At 45.3% G+C, this 13,389-nt stretch overlaps 1 protein-coding gene across 2 annotated transcripts in view; it reads right to left on the bottom strand.

Moving 5' to 3' along the window:
• Positions 1–13,389, bottom strand: part of PHKB (phosphorylase kinase regulatory subunit beta) — a 152,886-nt gene that overhangs the window by 85,349 nt on the left and 54,148 nt on the right. For both annotated transcript variants that reach the window (XM_056862527.1, XM_056862526.1), the window contains exon 8: positions 2,168–2,231. In XM_056862527.1, the coding sequence (XP_056718505.1) occupies positions 2,168–2,231 (64 nt within the window). The remainder of the gene's footprint in view (positions 1–2,167; positions 2,232–13,389) is intronic.

Raw genomic sequence — 13,389 nt, 5'->3', positions numbered from 1 at the left:
ATGCCGAATATATTAGGTGCTGTGGAACACAGGCAGGATGGTGCTGGTGCTCTTGTCTTGTTTGGGGGCTTCCTAGAGGCACCTTGTTGGCCCCTGTGTGAGCAGACTGCTGGACTTGATGGGCCTTGGTCTGATCCAGCAGGGCTTTCTTATGTTCTTATGACTTGCTCAGCCCTTTGGTCTCTGGTCTCAGCCCTCCTTTTATCAGCCTATTCTCACTCTCAAGTTCTATTGCACTCCTACCAATATCACACCGAGCTTTCAGATATTCTACTGCTGCGCCTGCCGTGGGGCTATCAGTCTCAAGGGTGAAAACAGTATTTCCACAAAAAAGCAGCATCTGCCATTTTGAATCTTTTAAAGGACCGAGTTCTTACAGAATGCAACTTATGCCTTGCTTCATGTTTCGTTTAACCGTCTGGACTGTCTTCCCACAGCATCTGGCTTTCTATGCTTGTGCTTTTAATAAAGCTGGGGATGATTTCACACAAAAACTCAACGAGGATAACACATTGTCAACGCCATTGCTTTTTAGTAGCAACATTTGGGTAAGAGAAGCAAGTGACTTTGGGGTGATTTTTCAAGGGAAGAGAACTGACTGATATGATGGGGGAGGGATTCTACTTTCAGCCCTTCTCGGTGACACACACAGAATATTGTGGAAATATGGAATAGAGAGCAGCAAGCGGGGGTGGGGGAAATCTAATCACACGCCCTGGGTATTTTATGATGCTTGCCTCCAGCCAACTCACAATTAAGACGGGTGGTAAAGAGTCAGCAGTGGCTATGATAAGAACATAAGAAAGGTTATGCTGGATCAGACCAAGGTCCATCAAGTCCAGCAGTCTGTTCACACAGTGGCCAACCAGGTGCCTCTAGGAAGCCCACAAGCAAGATGACTGCAGCAGCATCATGCCTGCGTTCCACCGCACCTAACATAATAGGCATGCTCCTCTGATCCTGGAGAGGATAGGTATGCATCATGACTGGTATCCATTAGCCATGAATACCCCTCTCCTTGAACATGTCCACTCCCCTCTTCAATCCCTCCAAGTTGGCAGCCATCGTCACATCCTGGGGCAGGGAGTTCCACAATTTAACTATGCGTTGTGTGAAGAAATACTTCCTTTTATCTGTTTTGAATCTCTCACCCTCCAGCTTCAGCAGATGATCCCGTGTTCTGGTATTATGAGAGAGGGAGAAAATCTTCTCCCTGTCCACTCCATACCATGCATAATTTTATAGACCTCTACCATGTCTCCCCTTAACCTTCAGCAGGGTATAATACCATAGAGTTCACCGTCCAATGCAGCCATTTTCTCCAGGGGAACTGATCTCTGCCATCTGGAGATCAGTTGTAATTCCTGGAGATCACCAGGCTCCACCTGGAGGTTGGCAACCCTACAGAAACCATAACAAAATCCATAAAACAACAATGGTATTATACCCTGCTGAGGTCCCTCCCCTCCCCAAACTCCACCTTTCCTAGGCTCCACCCCTACATCTCTAGGAATTCCTGAGCTGGCAACCAGGTTATGAGACTGTGGCTTATTCCAAGGAGTTTCACTTGGTGACATTCAGGTTCCTTGTAGCACTGTAATTCTGTGACTCTGCAGTCGGCAACCCTACAGAAACCATAACAAAATCCATAAAACAACACATCCGATAAAGGTATGATGCAAGCCAGAGACAAAAAAACCAGAAAAAAGTCAGGAAGCTGTTGATGTAAGCAACTGGAACTGTTTAATGCCAGTCAAAGGAATGGAAGGAAAACACAGGAAAACTCTAGACATTTCACTTTTAAAACAAGAGCAAACTTGATGACTGGAAGGAAAAATTATGCCAAATAAAACAAGGAAAAAGTTGATCTTGATGGAATCTGAATCCTGTACCCAAAGGAGCAAGAACTAATTTGCTATTCTTTCAGAGAAAGAAAGAAAGAAAGAAAGAAAGAAAGAAAGAAAGAAAGAAAGAAAGAAAGAAAGAAAGAAAGAAAGAAAGAAAGAAAGAAAGAAAGAAAGAAAGAAAGAAAGAAAGAAAGGAAGATGGAACAGGCTTTATCATATGGATATTAGGCCTTCTTTGATCTACAATGAAAGCAATTTTCTCAAGAACAAGCAGTTAATTAAAAATGGAGAATGAACAAATACTTAAATATTTTTACTACCTGATTGCCAAAGAGGTTGAATCCGTTAATTGCTTCTAGGGCGGCTTTCGCTAACCCGACCGAACTAAAAGACAAAAAGAAGAAGGGTGGGGGAGAGAGAGAGAATTGCTCGTTACGCTTATAACTCCGGAAATAAAATTCACCTTCCCTGAAGACGGACTTGTACGTCAGATTACCTCTGGCTCAGAGGATTAAAAAAACAACACTGAGTCTAAAAATTATGATACAGTAGGTTTCTTTTATTATTTTCAGCTTTTTATCTTTAAAGGTCACCTGCCATCTGTAAAATATATACATATACATATATATATATGGAATTGCTTTGCATTTGGACATCTGGTGCTGAGAGGGCAAATTAGCATACAAACAGTAGATTTCTTTAAAAAATCTTCATTGGCAAGCATTTGTACTTTTTCACTTAATTTAATGTTAACATTAACACTTGGAAATCTGACACTAAATACATTTTTAAAAATGTTATCAAGGACTACAGATGTACATGGCGCTTGACAGAGCAAGAAGCTGATATTCTGAATTTTGGCAGAAGGCTCTTGTAGAGAAACAACTGAGGATCTGCGGCGGGGGGGGGGGAGGTTTAAGTCTTCGTGCCCCCTCAATCTGTTTCCCTGACACGCAGAGGATCCAAAACTGCTAATTCACAATCCAAAGATCTCTGAAGATGCCTGATCAACCCTCTCATAAGTGCTGAGTTCTACATCTGGGTAACAAAAATGAGGGACATGCAGACTGGATGGGGGATACACTTCTGGGTAGCAGTGTGTGTGAACAAGATCTTGGGGTGCGGGTGGACCGTAAGTTAAATATGAGCAGCCAGTGTGATGCAGCGACAAAAAAAGCTAATGCAATCTTGGGGTGCATCAACAGAGGCGTAACATTCCAAATCGCAAGATGTCATAGTTCCACTGTACACAGCATTGGTCAGGCCACACCTGGAGTATTGTGTGCAGTTCTGGGGGCCCCACTTCAAAAAGGATGTGGACAGAATGGAGCGGGTGCAGAGGAGAACAACGAGGATGATCAGAGGCCTGGAGACCTATGAGGAAAGGCTGAGGGAGCCTGGAATGTTTAGTCTGGAGAAGAGGAGGTTGAGGGGAGACATGATCGCTCTCTTTAAGTATTTGAAGGGCTGTCACTTAGAGGAGGACAGGGAGCTGTTCCTCTTGGCAGCAGAGGATAGGACTCGCAATAATGGGTTTAAACTGCAGGTGGAGAGGTACCTGCTGGATATTAGGAGAAAGTATTTACAGTAAGAGTTGTTCGACAGTGGAACCGGCTACCTAGGGAGGTGGTGAGCTCCCCCCTCACTGGCAGCCTTTAAGCAGAGGCTGGACAAGCACTTGTCAGGGATGCTCTAGACTGATCCTGTGTTGAACAGGAGGTTGGACTAGATGGCCTGTATGGCCCCTTCCAACTCTATGATAAAAATGAACAAAGAATCTCAGTGTCATCTGAGTCTTATCTTTCAGGCATGAGCAAATGACCTGGGGGCTTGCATAGGGGACTACCTTTAGCTTTAAGCTGCCCTGAGTTCCATAAGGTGGACAGGAGGCTAATGAACGTTTTAAACAAACAAACATAGCTCTAAAACCTCATGGAAAGGGATGTCACTTGCGCACCAAGCCCTGTAACGTGTATAGTCATAGGTCATGCAGCACCCCCCATGGAGTAATCAAAGAGGGCACTGTCCCAAAGCATTTGCAATACTCACAGTTATTTTGTAACATACAAAGGGGGTAGAGGAGGGATCTGTTGCGAGTAACAGCCCAAAAAATTTCACAGTCACATATCAGCAAACAGGCAACCTGAAAATGTCTGACACCATAGGGGAGGGGTAGCCTTAGAAATATTAAGCTAGTCTAATCCATCGCCCAAACTTTAAAATCCAGCCCCAAAAAGGCTTCACACAGTGACAGCAACAGAGAGATGGAAAAGGAGAGAAGAAAGGATAGCCTTACTTAGATTTTTTATTTCAGCCGAGGTTGCTGACCAAAAGGTTAAGCCAAAGGTTCTGTGGAAGAAGAACACTTGAGAAGAAGAGAGAGATGGCAGCTTGCAACCTTTCTGGGAGGCAGTTCCGGGCAAAAAGCACAGAGCTATTTAGGGGCGAACACAGTCCTCTGAAACCTTGATGATGAAAGACAACTTTGAAGAGAAGTTGTACAAGCAGAGTTCTGTGCAAGCAGGGCCGGTCTTGTCGGGGAAAGTTACGTTCGCAGCCCTGTGACTCATGGAGAACTTTTGCAAAAGTAGGTGAGAGTATGGCACTCTCGACTCAAAAACAGAGCTCTGCCTGTACAACAAAGACAAAGAAGGAGGAGGAGGAGGAGTTGGTTTTTATATGCCGACTTTCTCTACCACTTAAGGGAGACTCAAACAGGCTTACAATCAACCTTCCCTCCCCCTCCCCACAACAGACACCCTGTGGGGTAGGTGGGGCTGAGAGAGCTCTAAGAGAGCTGTGACTAGCCCAAGGTCACCCAGCTGGCTTCTTGTGTAGGAGTGAGGAAACCAACCCGGTTCACCAGATTAACCTCCGCCGCTCGTGTGGAGGAGGGGAATCAAACCCGGTTCTCCAGTTCTGAGTCCACCGCTCCAAGCCGCTGCTGTTAACCACACCACCACACTGGCTCTCAGAGCAGACGGATGAGGTGCACAGTACTCGCTTGCATGGTTACGGCAACCTACATGCCATCTTGTTTCGCCGGCCTCTAACCCTAACCGACCTCGGAAGGATGGAAGGCTGAGTCAGCCTTGAGCCGGCTACCAGAAACCAACTTCCGTAAGGATCGAACTCAGGTCGTGAGCAGAGGTTTTGACTGCAGTATTGCAGCTTACCACTCTATGCCATGGGGCTCTTCTGAGACCTACAGAAAACACCTATTTTGTGAACAGGATAGTGTCCCCAGCCCCCAAATTAAATAACTCCTCAAGAATGGTTGGTAGATGGGTGCACGATTCATCCGGGTTTGTTCTCATTCTGCGCATTTATCCTGAGATTATCAGTTAATTACTCAGATAATTACTGTGTTCATATGTTTTGTTATTCTAAAATTCAAAAGGAAAGAGACTCGAAAAGGTAACAAATTACTGAAATGAGCACAGTGATCTTCCATTGTCTTCAGGCAGCTCTCTTTATGAAACTCTTTCACTCCGCACAGCCACTTGCTTTGAGTTGGACCCCAACCAAATAGAAAACGTTTCTGCCTCCCCTCCCCCCAAAGCCCACAGATCTCCATGAAAAGGCTGCTTGTGGGGATAGGGGACCCTGAAGAATGACATGGTGTGTGTGTGTGTGTCTGCAGGGGGAAGGGGATATCAGTGAAAATTTTCAATTTAATCTGGGTCCAATCCATCGCCTCCTAGACAGATGTGCCTCTCCAGGGAACAGATGGTTTAGCACCATGACTTAAAACATCCATGTGAACAGATGGCACGTATGTGTGTGTCAAGTGCCGTCAAGTCGCTTCCGGCTCATGGCGACCCTATGAATCAGTGTCCTGCAAAGCATCCTATCATTAACACCCTTGCTCAGACCTTGCAAACTGAGGGCTGTGGCTTCCTTTATAGAGTCAATCCATCTCAAGGTGAGTCTTCATCTTTTCCTTTTGCTTTCAACTTTTCCTAGCATAACAGATGGCATAGTGCCATGATATAGCACGATTGATATAGCAAGATTCACCTTGAAATCTATGCAGAGAAGGGGCAATCTTATGGGCATGGAGCAGGGATCACTGGGGGTGCGGGGGGGGAGGTGGTTGTGAATTTCCTGCATTGTGCAGGGGGTTGGACTTTATGTCCCTGGAGGTCCCTTCCAACTCTATGCTTCTATGGTTCTAAATCTTGGACTTTGCATTCAACAACCTGTGTGAATTCAAACAGGAGGAGCTAAATCCTTACCCAAATCACTTCCCTTCTCGTGCACAGAAACGCAGGGATGTGCTGATTCTAAATGCGAGGCAGAAAAACCAATCAAGTTCAAACATAAATGCAACCTTCGCTGGGCGACTCTGCCAGAATTGCACGAAAGATGCTTTGAGCAGAATGGAAACAAGAACAAAGAGCCTGGCCGCTGGACCGCGTGTAGCATATTTATTATAAAAATAGCTTCTGTTGAAACATTTTCATTAACAGCTTACCATGAAACATTGATTTGAGACCACTTCTTTATTTCTAACCATCATACCACCAGGTTTCAAAGCCTTTCAAAAGCTGTGCCAAGGGGGGGAAAGAAAGGCTTGTGGGATTTAATTCTAATTGGTTCAACAAGGAAAAGCTGATTAGTTGACTACAAAAACTCTGCTCCAAGCAGCTCCCCTCAAACCTGGTGAAATCCCACAATTCCGCCACCTTCCGTGGACAAGAAGTCCAAGACCACGTGAAGACACATTAAGGTCACCTGGACTGACTGGTCCGGTGGAATATCACCTTCAGTGCCAAGCTTCTAAAGCAGTAGCGGACGAGCAACATTTTTAGGGAAGCATGTAGCAAACCAAAATTAGAGACAGTACGCTTTGGCCTTTTATGCATGGCGGATTCCCTCGTGGTAACTCCTCCAATGACTTTGGGTAATTGTTTTGATTATGCATGCCGTTTCACACCGTCAGAGGTCACCTCGCTCTCCCCCTGTGTTTCGCTGTGTTTTGCCCGTGTTTTCAGGGACCTGTTTTATCTCGAATTTGAAAACGCAGGGGGAGTGCGAGGCGACGACCTCTGACCGTCGGAAACGGCACGCATAATCCAAACAAAGGCCTGAAGTCATCGGAGGGGTGACCGCATAAAAGGCACTACGAAACACGTTAAATTATTCACCCACTGTATTGTTATACCCCTTCACGGCTTTAAGTTTAGAAAATAAATAAAGGAACCACCTGCAAGAATTGAAACCGGCTCAAATCACAAGATACAGGAAGTAGCGCTAAATGCATATAAACACACATTCAGCTAAACAGGAAGAAAAGCAGCACAAAAGGGCTTCTGATTGGCTGTGCAGATTAAAAGGCATCCTGTTAAACAGGGCTTCTCCCTGGAATGTTGAAGAGGTACTGTTAGAGTTATAGATAACCTCACTCCCTGAGATTTTGTGACTGGCTCCGCCTCCTGTGGCAGACATTTTGTGATTGTGTTCATTATTATGAACCAGTTCGCTCTCTGACCCATCCTAGAACACATGTGCACCTAATGAAGCGGAAGGGCAACAGATTCGGGACACACAAAAGGGAGCATTCCTTTAATCAAAGAGTAATTGGCTAATAGAATTCACTGCCACAGGAGCGATGGCCACCAGTTTAGTTGGCATTAAAAGGCGTGATGTGACAACACCCCATGGGTCAGTAATGGCCCGCTGTTTGCACAGGAGACTACCTTTACCTTAAATGGGGATTTGACATATTCATGGAGGATAGGTCCCATCAATGGCTGTCAGCCACAATAACTAAATGGATCCATCCAAGGGAACTTGACATATTCATGGATAGGTCCCATCAGCGGCTATTGGCCACAAGGACGAAATGGAACCATCCAAGGGGATTTAACATATTCATGGAGGATAGGTTCCATCAGTGGCTATTGGCCACAACGACGAAATGGAACCATCCAAGGAGATTTGACATATTCAGAGGATAGGTCCCATCAGTGGCTATTGGCCACAATGATGAAATGGAACCATCCAAGGGGATTTGAAATATTCATGGAGGATAGGTCCCATCAATGGCTATTGTCCACAAGGATGAAATGGAACCATCCAAGGGGATTTGAAATATTCATGGAGGATAGGTCCCATCAGTGGCTATTGGCCACAAGGATGAAATGGAAACATTGTGTTCAGAGGCAGTAATACATTGAATGTCAGTGCAGGTGACAACGGGGGCAGGGGAGAGAAGCTTTGGCCTCCAGGCCCTGCTTCTAGGCCTTCCAGAAGCATCAGGTTGGCCACTGTGTGAAACAGGATACTGGACTACATGGTCTATTGGTCTAATCCAGCATGGCTGCTTTTACGTTCAATTTCTTTTCTTCATTTATGCCCTGCCTTTCTCCCCAACGGGGACCTAAAGTGGCTCACATCATTCTCTTCTCTTCCATTTTGCCCTCACACCAACCCTGTGAGGTAGGTTGGGCAACAGAGAGTGTGTGACTGACCCAAAGTCAGCCAGCAACCTTCCATGGCCGAGTGGGGATTTGAACGTGGGACTCCCAGATCTTAGTCTGAGACCCTAACCACTATACCCTCCTGGTTCTGTTCAAGTCTAGCTATAGGCTACAACTGGGCCTGTGGTGCTTCCTGAGCCAGCGTGGTGTAGTGGTTAAGAGCGGTGGTTTGGAGGGGTGGAGTCTGATCTGGAGCATCAGTGTTGATTCCCCACTCCTCCACATGAGCGGCGGATGCTAATGTGGTGAACTGGACTTGTTTCCCTGCTCCTACACACGAAGCCAGCTGGGTGACCTTGGGCTAGTCACAATTCTATTAAGAGCTCAGCCCCACCTACCTCACAGGGTGTCTGTTGTGGGGGGGGGGGAGGAGATTGTAAGCTGGTTTGATTCTCCGTCAAGTGGTAGAGAAAGTCGGCATATAAAAACCAACTCTTCTTCTTCTGCTCCTTCACAGAGTGCTTATACCCTCCTGTTTACAGAGGCATTTGGCTCTGGTGCAGTACAATGGCTACCTATCAATGCACACCCAAATTTCAGCTATTTCACATAATTCTTATAAACGAGCCATTTTTAAATGGAGTTTTAAACACAAGCAGACACAGAAGACAGAGGCGTAGCAACTTCAGGAAAACATCATTTTCTGCGAGAATTGCAGGTATATAGATAAACGCAAAAGGCATGATAAACCCATCTCTTGGGTAATTGGATTAGTCGTTGATGGAGTTGCTCCTGTTTGAAACAGCACAAATTAACAGGTTCTTGAGAAATAGGATTAGCCAAGTGGCACCGGACGTCACCCTCCCCCCCACCCACTCAAATTGAGGGCAGCAACACAGAAATCATGAAGGCAGAAAAGAAGAATAGTCAAATTACCTGCTGCCTTTTGTTTATTCAGAGGGCAAAAAATGTACTCATAGAAGTCAGTGGATGCAGTGACGGCCAAAAGCATAGATGGCTTTAAAAGGGGGATAGAAGATATATGGAGGAGAGGTCCAACAATGGCTACTAGCTATGGTGAATAAAGGGAACCTTCATATACAGAGGCAGTAAACCTCTGAAACCCAGTGCTAGGAGGCAACATCAAGGGAGGGCCTTGGCCTCCATGCCATTTGTTGGCCTTCCGGGGTAACTGTTATGACTGCTGTGTGAGACCAGATGCTGGCCTAGATGGACCCCTGGTCTGATCTAGCAGAGCTCTTCTTATGCTCGTAACACTCCTGAGCGGCCAGTATTAACAGGAGCCAGTATGTATATAGAACATACTGAACAGTTTTCTGAAGAACAGGCTCCATGATGAGGAATTATGACTGCTTTTCAAAGTTTGACGATTGATGCCATCCTAAGTGCCACCGGGGGGTGGGGGGGAGATACAACAGAGAAGGCACTCCACCAATAAAATGTGACTATTGTCTATTGAAAAAAATTTAATTGCAGAACCCAATAATTAATTTAAGAAACAGGCCATATACTTCAGTGTGATACACTGGTGTGAAAGTATACGGAGGCGTTATAGGCTTACAGAACATGAAATGCAGGGAACAGTGAATGCTTCACTGAAGGAGGAAGCAGCGCTGAGTACCTTGAGGGAAGCGGTTAGGGGGGAAACGGCTGACCCTAGACTCAAAGGGCTCCCAGTGTGGTACCTATGGGCGCCGTGGTGCCTGCTGACACTTTTTCTGGCACCCATCAAGTGTTTTTAGGAAGTAGGTGGCGCCAGAAGAGGCTTTTTGCCCAGCAAGGGTTCCGAATAGCTATTGGAGATCTGATTGGCTGTGCAGATTTTTTAAAATGTTGCTTTGGCAGTAGCTGCCACCGCACACAAGAATCTTCACTCTGTGACTGAAGTAAAGCTACAACAATCATTTTGTGGCTGGCTCCGCCTCCTGCAGCAGCCATTTTGTGGCAGCCATATTGTAGCTGTGCCCACAATGCTGTGTCAGAATTCCAAAGGTACCTGCAGGCTCAAAAGGTTTGGGGACCCCTGGCCTACAATAAGTATTGTCCACTGTCAAATACCCTCAGCTGGGGTAAGTGAGGGGATTGTCACGCAGTCTTAAACTCAGAGGAAACAGATTGGCTAAGGTTCATTTAAATCCCGGTTCCAGCCTGATTTTGAAATTGAAACTTCTTTGGTTGCTCTGACAGATATATTTCATTGAGAAGAGAACTTGGAAATGCAATCTGTTAATTCTCTTGGCCCGCTCAACAACTTCTAATACCATCATCCAAGGGCTGTTCTGGGCAGGTGTGGCCAAAATAGGTGTTGGATGCACCGATAATTGTTGATTACCTAGTTGATTAGGGGATACCTTCTCAACTGTTGTGCTAAGGTGAAGAATTTCACCTTGCCCCCCATGTTACTTAACATCTAAATAAAATTTCTGTGACATACTTATATAGAATGAAACGGCTTCCTCCTTGTTATCAGAAGCAGATGAGACCATGGACTTGCAGAATGGATGAAGGCCAATAAACTGACACTTAATTCAGACAAATCTGTGCAACAGCCAGTCAGAGATGAAGGAGTCCACTTGTTCTGGATGGACTGCATTACTCCATAGGAATACTTTGTCACCTGGCGAGGGTACTACATCATTGTGTACAGTTAGAGGCTAAGCTGTTCTTGGTGGCACATAGATCCTCTCATCAACTTTGGGTGACATGCCAGCTTTTCATGAAAAATGAGATTTAGCCACAGCTATCTGTGCTCTGGCCCTGACATGGATAGCCCCAGGCTAGCCTGATCTTGTCAAATCTTAGAAGCTAAGCAGGGTCTGCCCCGGCTAGTATTTGGATGGTAGACCTCCAAGGAATACCAGGGTTGTGACACGCAGGCAAGCAATGGCAAGCCACCTCTGAACATCTATTGCCTGCAAGCCCTACGGGGGTTGCCATAAGTCAGCTATGATGTGAGGGCAAAAAAATCCATGCTCTGACCCAGTCCAAGCTAGACTTCTATGTTCTGGTGTGTGTGGGTCTGCCATATGGAACTGCCTATAGTTTCATATGTTGGTTCAGAACATGTCAACGTTTGCTGGCCAGCATAAGTTAAATAGAACACACCATGTCAAGTCTGGCAGAACTACACTGCCTGCCAATTTGTTTCTGGGCATAACTGAAAATGCTGGTTCTTAAAGCCCTACACAGTCTGGGAGCAGGGTACTCGGAAGACGGCCTACTTATGTATGAACCAGATTATCAGCTGAGATCTTCTGCAGATGCCCTGCACTGTGTGGCATCACCATTAAAGGAGAGGTGGGTGGTATCCAGAGGACAGGGCCTTAATGGTTGTGGTGTCTCCACTCTTAAATTCCTGCCGCACAGTAGTATGCCTGATACTGAGCTTTAGGCACCAGGTAAAACCCTTTTTGTTTCCCAAGGCATTTCACACACGTCCTCTCCTCCTTCCCTGATCTATTATTTTAATTTCTGTGGCTCTGGTAACGTTAGTTTTAATGCAGTTGATTGGACAGTATGTTTCAAAGCAAATGATTTTTTAAAAATTCTGCTCTTTGCTTAATGAGATTATATTATTGTGCTGCCATTTTTAATTTGGTTAAATTTAAACTTGATGCTTTATTAAAGTATATATTTGCTGTGAGCCGCCTTAAGCGTTTTATATGGAGAGAGCAGGTTTGATCTAATTTGAGACATAGCTTTGGATTTCTTCCTCCTTAAGACACGGTCAAAAGCACTTTTCCCCGAGATCTGTGTGACAAACCTGATCAACACCTAGAGCCCTTTGGAAGCTAGTTAAATTTTTAAAAATGGCAATGAGCAATAGTATGGAATGAAGATCACTCTTAACCAACAAGATGGCCGTAATTCTTCAAGTTGCCTGCCAACCTGGCTGTTCATCCAGCCCAGCAGTTCATTGCTCACTGGCAGCTGAATGTTGAATTCTTTATTTATTTAGGACATGACGGCTTCCAGCCAGAACTAATTAAGTGATTGAAAGTAACCGCAAGAGACTAGATACCAGGGTGAGGAGGAGGTGTGTGTGTCTTCAGCTAAAAACCAAGAAAGTAGATTAGAAGGCACTGTAAAGAAACTCCGCGAGGAAAATGTGGATCCTGCTTCTGAAATGCTCAGAAACGCCCTTCTGTATCCAATTTATAAATTTATCTGTTTTCACAAACTGTGCATCTTGGGAATGGCGGCGAAGAGTGTAAAAATAAATCCTACATAGGTGTCAGGGACTGAAAGTTGCATTAAAAAAAAGGCAGCCAGGCAGATAAACGAACAAAATAACCTTAATAGGGACAGACAACATGACAGCAGCAGATAAGCTGCAGAACAAAAGAGACCAAGTTAAATATTCCAGTGCTTTTTAAGGCTCGGAGTAAGGAGACACTGCATCTCAGAAACACCCCCCATTATGAGCAACACAGATGGGAGACGTCAAAAAATGTTTTTGGAGAGGTATTCGGCAGATGCTTGGAAACAGCTTGATCAAAATGGTTACAGGACAAATGAATATTTCAGGAGCCTGAACACATGGGATAAGATTCTGAAAAGATGTTACAAAGCTTGCTTATCGAAACTCAGCGGAAGACTGCAAACTTGGTACTGAGGACTCGGCAGTAAAAGACATGGCGTGTGGCAGGAACAGTGGCAGCGGATGTTCCAAATGAAGCCTTGATTCAGTCCTGTGTGAATCTTGAAGACACGTAAACAGAGTCACCATTGTAGCTATAGACGTGGCTGTTTAATTACCACGAGCGCAGGCAGTAACCACTTCAAACAGATTTCACCGCACAATCTTACTAGCCCGGCCCAAAGGTAGTTTATAATCACAGGAATTTCCTTCCGCGAACCTGCGACAGCCAGAAAAAGAAAGCTCCAGGGATCTCCAGGGGCGGTTTGCCCGAATCCACCTGACTGAGCTTACAATATCCCTCATTGTATTGGATGGCAAGAATCTTGCCTCGATTTGCCAGCCCAGGAATAATGGCTGGAATCATAGAATCATAGAGTTGGAAGGGACCACCAGGGTCATCTAGTCCAACTCCCTGCACAATGCAAGAAACTCACAACTACCTCCCCCCCCAGAC

This window comes from Euleptes europaea, chromosome 17 (genome assembly GCF_029931775.1).
Source record: "Euleptes europaea isolate rEulEur1 chromosome 17, rEulEur1.hap1, whole genome shotgun sequence".
Lineage (NCBI taxonomy): Eukaryota > Metazoa > Chordata > Lepidosauria > Squamata > Sphaerodactylidae > Euleptes > Euleptes europaea.
Note: the sequence above shows the minus strand (reverse complement) of the source record. Positions and strands in the feature narration are given on the sequence as shown.